This window comes from Myxocyprinus asiaticus, chromosome 43 (assembly GCF_019703515.2).
Source record: "Myxocyprinus asiaticus isolate MX2 ecotype Aquarium Trade chromosome 43, UBuf_Myxa_2, whole genome shotgun sequence".
NCBI lineage: Eukaryota > Metazoa > Chordata > Actinopteri > Cypriniformes > Catostomidae > Myxocyprinus > Myxocyprinus asiaticus.
The window spans coordinates 8,271,494-8,277,955 of NC_059386.1; the positions used below are offsets into that span (position 1 = coordinate 8,271,494).

Sequence of the window (6,462 nt, forward strand, 5' to 3'; positions counted from 1 at the left end):
TGGTGGAACGACACTTCCCCTCACAATCGCCACAGCTCCAGCCAATGGGCATGGATGCCGGGCCGCCGCACCTCGTGCCGCAGACAATGGAGGGGAGCGCGTGTGGCTGCCGGACCCTGCCAACATCCCTGATTATACTCTGGACACTCCCCATCCTTCACGACACCCCCTTTCACTGCAAGGATGCCAGATTCCCCTTTATTTTGGACACTTTTCCCCTTGGACCACAGACATGTTATTTGATCAGCCAATCAGAAGGCTTTGATGTGTTTTCTGCCTGTCAATGATTTTGTACATTCTCATAGTGTAGTAGTTAAGGCAGAACATTCAAGTTTACTGTCATATTCATATTCATAACAGTTGTCAGCTGAGGGTGCTATTTTGCCTCTGGTGTGTATGACAACCATGAAAAGACACAATCGATTTCAACGCTATCTTTGGAGGATGGTGTTTTGGAAAGAGGGGGCGTGTCTAATTTAATGGCACAGTCTCGTAGAAGTTCCAGAACAGCTAAAATCGCTTACAGCACCTTTAATAACCCAACAACTTAATAACGCAATAACGCTTAAACATAAACAGAATAATAAAAATAAAAAAAAACAATTGGCACACCTAGATTTTTGCCCATTACCCCATTTTTGCTCTTTATGTAAATGCCTTTACTGGCATCCAGATGCCTTATTCAATGTAGTCTGTTTATGTTTTGGAGAAGGAAAACACGATTATTTCAAATATATAAACACAGTTTTCTTACTTTTTCAAATTTTTAGAATTAGCTGATTTTTGAGGAGCATATTATTCATGTGCATGTAAATGAACTCAATGTTTAAATGTTCGTGCTTTGCCAAGTTTCCATGTCTTGAGGTTGTCTCTTGTAACACTTTTGTATTAGGAAATGTACAGTACTCATATACATAGAACAAACTTTATTCATAAATGATAAATCATAACATATCAAATATAAAATTACATTTACATTAACATTGTAAATAATAGTGCAATGAACAGTAAGACTGTTAAGATGAAACTGCTTCTAAACAGATTAGGCAGCAAAGCTCGAGAGCTTTTGTAAACCGTATCTTTGTGCTCTGCAATTTGACTTAATATTAAACTAACTCACACTAATACCAGGTGGAGAGAGTCACCAAGCACCATATAATTAACCTGTTGAGGGTTTGTGCTCGGATGGGTTACTTCGCTATGACAACAGTGACCTCAGTGGTCTGGGTGGTGTCCTCATCTGAATCGCTCTCCTGGCTCTCAGTACTCTGTGAGGAGTCGTTTTCACTGTCTGCAGCTCCAGGTGTGGCGGTGGTCTCCTCACTGCTCACGCTGCCGTCTGATTCCTCTGTCTCCTCCTGGCTGGTGCTTGCACTGGCACTGGGAGAGTCGCCAGCACTGGCCCCCTCGCTGTCAGACCCTTCTTTGGCAATTTCGCTGCCCTGGTTCTCGGCAGGAGTGATCTCGTGGCTCCCCAGAGCTGTCTGGCGGTCCCTTGGCTCCATGTCCTCTTCCACCTCAGGGGTGCTGGTGTCTTCCTCTTCTGGGAGAACATCATGGACCTGAAGAGCCTGAAAATCCAAATAGCATCTTAGCTACAGCGATTCTAAGGGTTTTATGCTATGATATTCGCTTGTTCAATTGTTTCTTTCTGCCTTGTGTGAGAAGTTTTTGTAGGTATGTATGTGGAACTTTTTTGTTGTGTCACAGTACGTTTTAGTAAGGGTTCTTCAAATTTGATCTGCTGTACATGTTTATACATGTTCTATACTTTCTATTACTTGCCACACCTGTGGGCACATTGGTAACACTTTACATTTGTTAAGAGTTTATAAATGGTTTGTTAATGCATTGTAAATGTATGCAGTTATAAAAACATGAAAAAACAGGTCAACTTCCATGCAATACTCGCCAAATTTTGAACATTTTAATGTAATAAACACACTTATTCATACTTGCATTAATCAAAAAACATAAAATGCTGTTATTCATGATTTATGTCACAATGCAACAAAAATAGTCTATTACAGTGAGATTAAAAGGAGGGATTATGTCATTTCTCAACAGTCCAATTTGTGTTTATATAATTACTGTAATGTCTTGACACTTGACTTGTTTTGTTACTTTCCTTGTCTTGTTGATGACAAAAGTGTCTAGACTTACCTAGTACTAGTTACCCTCTGCAAAACACTTTTCAGATCTTCATGCTCATTCACAAACTATTTATACAATAATAAAGCCGGATGACCATTAAACCATACTGACATTTATTTACATAGGTTCCTATGTTGGTAACTCCTTATTAAATGCTTTGTATGTGTCCACTTTACCTATACTGTATATTGTCTTAGGTAACTAATATTAATTGTATTATTAATAATAATATTAATATAATTGAATAAGGGATATTAAGCATTTATAATTTGTGTGGTAAAATGGCTCACTATTTGGCAGGTATTGCATGACAGTCACCCTTTTTATGCATATTGTTATAACTACATATTAATGACTTCTAATGCATTTGTAAATGTATTATTAGCAATAACGAACCCCTTTATTAACCCTTAACAAAGGGAACATTGAAGTATAGTGTTACCAGCTTTACAGACATTTTCCAAAATAACCTTCACATTTGAATCCTCTATTTACCTTGAACAGTTTAATCTCCTTCTCCACATCATTGACCCTCTGATCATCATAGGCAGACATCTTCTTACTGACGATGGTCAAACCACCCAGCTTGTCACTGCTGTACGACTTGTATGGGGAAGGGATTTTTTCAATGTCTTTTGCATCCACATAGACAATGGATTTCTTGTAGTCACTTGGGTAGCCCAAGCTGTCTTCACGGCCTGTGTTGATAATCGGGTCCAGGGTGGGCTCCACTGTTGATGGGATAGATGTGGTCTGTGTTTCCCCAGATTCACTCTCACTGGAATTGGTATCCTAAAGGTAAAATATATGTTAAAGCTGATGTTAAAGTTTAATTTCTTCAATGTTAAATTTATTTCGAATATGCAATAGGTAAGCCTATAACAGTAACAGTAATGACACTTGCTTTAGCAAACACCAATGTAATGTTTTCTTCTTTCCTACATATTGTTTAATTAATTGTTTAGCATGTGCACACATTGGTACCAACATGAAGGTTATTTAGAAGGGAAACAATTAAAAGTATTTTAGCATAACCAGTGTGACTAACGTTCTCCTCGTCCTTGTCATCTGTTTCAGATTCTTCATCTGTGTCCTGCAAATGCAAGAAACAGTGTTAAGACTGGTAAGGTCACAGTAGGGTCACCGACTGTGCGCCTACACCAACACAGGGTATTTTTTAGTATTTTGTCTTTTATTGGCTAATGTGGGCAGACAGTGATGTGTGATGTGGTGTGGAGTCTTCATTTACCTCAGTGTCATCTGCACTGTCCGTGCTCTCATCAGATTCTGTTGTCTGAAAACCAAACAAATTATTTGTAGTTAAAAAAGCAATACTCACTCTAGTGCTCATGTATGTGCTAGTTACCATGTACTTAAAGGATGGCAGTTGTTCAGACATGCAGCCCAAAAAAAACAAAAAAACATTTATGCCGTATTTGACTAAAACTGATAAATTTTTTTTGTAGTCTGAATCTACTGAACAAACCACACTGAACAAACAAATTAGATTTCATCACTTGCAAAATGACAAATCCTAAAATCGGATTTAAAAACAAATCAGACTTGTGTGCATTGTGAATAAAGCCTTTGACATTAAAGGAAATATATATTTTTAGACACTGGAGGCTTTTACCTGTGTAGGTTCTGCTTCAACCAGTTCAATAGCAGCTTTTCTTAGCAAAGGAGCTGGCTGCATAAGAAAGATGTTTTGTTACATTAGTAATATTTGCAGATGAAGTACTTTCCATGCTGTTTATGATCACATAGGATACTTGCCGTTTGAACAACCACACGTTCTTCTGAGCTTTCGGAACTGCTAGCTGAACGCTTAACCTGAAAATATGTAACATTTACATTAGAGTTGTAATATACAACTTTAAGGGCCCCATTTTGCAGTTGAAATCAAAGTGAACTTACCGGTAGGCAGTAGACTGTGACAATGAGCAGCATCAAAATGATAACAGCCTTCATTTTGTGTAAAATATTCTAAAAAATGGGGGAAAACAGATTATGACTATCGCAAAAATACACAAAACGCTTGAACTCTTGAAATTCGTGAAATTAAAATAGACCCAATATATATATTTTTAACACACTTTACTGGTCTTATTTTGCATGATTTGCAAATTATTCCAAATAATTTATTTTTTGTCTTCATCTCCTTGTCTTTAAAATGTAATGACTTACTCTGCAGCTGAAACGATTTTTCTTTTTTCAGCTAACGTCACCAAGACGCCCTTTTATTTTTCAACCCCTTCCCTCCAACTACCTGTTATAGACCACTTTTCAAAGTCAGTTTCCAATAGATAAAATAAAGTCCTGTCTTTTTTGCCTTCAAATAGCTCTTTTCACTTGGAAATACACCACATTACAGAAGTAAAATGGGTTGCAAATGATGCATATTGATTTTATAGCTATGCATTTGACTGTTAGAAATACAGTTAGAGTCGTAACACCAGAGGCAACCACATGTTGCATGGTAATTAAAGACGTAAAGAAAATTTTTCCAGAGATGGTTGCCTCTGCCCTTTTACTTCAACCAGGGCCATTTCTAGCTATAAGCGGTATAATTGGCCGCTTAGGGCCCCCGAGCCACCGGGGGCCCCGCAAAGGAAAGTTTTAAAAAACTGTAGATATTTTTTAATAAACGAAAAGCTGTGATTAAGACTCAGGCAGCTGTTATGATTCAATTAGATAGATATTGGGGGCCCCCTTGTGGCCCGAGAAGGAAAGGAGAATGTAACTGCGAGGAGAGAGTTGTAGCTATATATGAAAGGCACGCGCACGCTAAAAGAGTCTCCAAGTAGGATTTTGCTTAGGGCCCCCATATGCTTAGAAACGGCCTTGACTTTAACTGTCAAACTACCCACATAAGAGTGGGTATTTTAGGTATTTGTGCATTTATTGCATGGAAAACCAACTCTAAAGGAAGCATGTCTTTTGGGGGAGCTCAGAAACATTCTGGCAAATGCCAAAGGACTTCCTTACTAAGTACTACCAGCCCTCACCACAAAACATCTCATTTGTTTTCAGCTACAACAACATAACATAAAGTATAAGTTGAGGAAGTGCATGTTTAGCAACACCTATAATGATCTCCACCAATGTATAATTCAAGAAGTTATATGTAGACGAAGTAGCGGCCACAATCCCAAGAAATAGCACGCCTCTGGCTCCAGACTTTTCTCATTAGAATCTACATTGCTGTAAGCCAAGGCCTAAGATTTGTGGCGTCGAAGGAAATGAGAAATAGGATTTAAAAAGCTAAGAGTGGCAGCGTTTTGTTGAGGCTGCTTACACATGTAATGGTGACAGTTGTCATTCAGCCAGTATTTTTATTCTTTTGTATGGAACTTTAATTTAGTGGTTGTGTTGCTGGAATAAATGAGTCAGTTGACAAATTAGTACGCCCTTTATGTGCCATAGCCACAACTTCCTCTTTCGTCTGTCAAGTTCATGTTAATCATCTCTGCCAATTATAAACTGCGGTTGGAATCATTAAAAGTCTTCATAACTTTAGAATTAATTTAATGCAGTCTTATGCTTAGATTTAGGCTGAACAAGGACCGTATTTTCTGAATACTGACGCTTATTCTGCAAGATCTGTATCTATTTATATATTATTTTAATTTACAGTTAACAATCTGAATATGTGTAGGGACCAATCTTTTTGAGTGATCGGTAGGTGTTAATAGATTGTAATTGACATCAAGTTGTTCTATGGAACATTTTACCTTTCAGAGAAATGAAACATCAAATGATAAATTGCAAATTATCATGCAAGGAAAATGCAGTCCACATGGGTTTCTTGAGTTCCAAACAATACTAAAAGCTGCTTCTACATCTCCAACATAAAAAAAAAAAATGAAGTAAAAAGAGCTGTGACTTACCTAAGTCTATTTCTGTGAGAATCTGAAGTTTTTTTAGGTACTATGCAGATGATAGGCTGAGGTCCCGTTTATTAGATCTTGAGATCTTGCTGTTTTGATGTTATAGTGAGAGCTTGCTGCTGGTTGGCTTTTAAACCCTGCTCCCTCTGGCAGCAACCAATGGCAGTGCTGCTTGTGATGTCATGAGGTTTACCACTGCTGTCCCACCTTTCTTCTCCCACTCTTCCTGTGGTTTGTATGACCAGGCAATGCAAACATTTACCACCAGGCATGACATGCAGAAAAAAAATAATACATATCCTGTATTGTTCTTGAGATCCCAGAGGTAGTTATGATGCTTGTTATGCTCATTATGATACATATACAATGAAGAAATTCAATGAAGCTCCACTTAAATTCATATATTATAAAGCGAGTA

The 6,462-nt window shown here is 37.9% G+C and overlaps 1 protein-coding gene across 1 annotated transcript; it reads right to left on the minus strand.

Annotated features, from left to right (window-relative positions):
- Positions 1-911: 911 nt before the first annotated feature.
- Positions 912-6,140, minus strand: LOC127433149 (dentin sialophosphoprotein-like). Its single transcript, XM_051684824.1, has 8 exons — positions 6,045-6,140; positions 4,072-4,140; positions 3,931-3,987; positions 3,788-3,844; positions 3,404-3,448; positions 3,203-3,247; positions 2,650-2,946; positions 912-1,571 (listed from the first exon to the last, which is right to left on the minus strand). Exons 2-8 carry the CDS (start codon positions 4,123-4,125, stop codon positions 1,191-1,193), a joined length of 936 nt encoding a protein of 311 aa, XP_051540784.1. The 5' UTR covers positions 4,126-4,140; positions 6,045-6,140; the 3' UTR covers positions 912-1,190.
- Between the last annotated feature and the right edge of the window lie 322 nt (positions 6,141-6,462).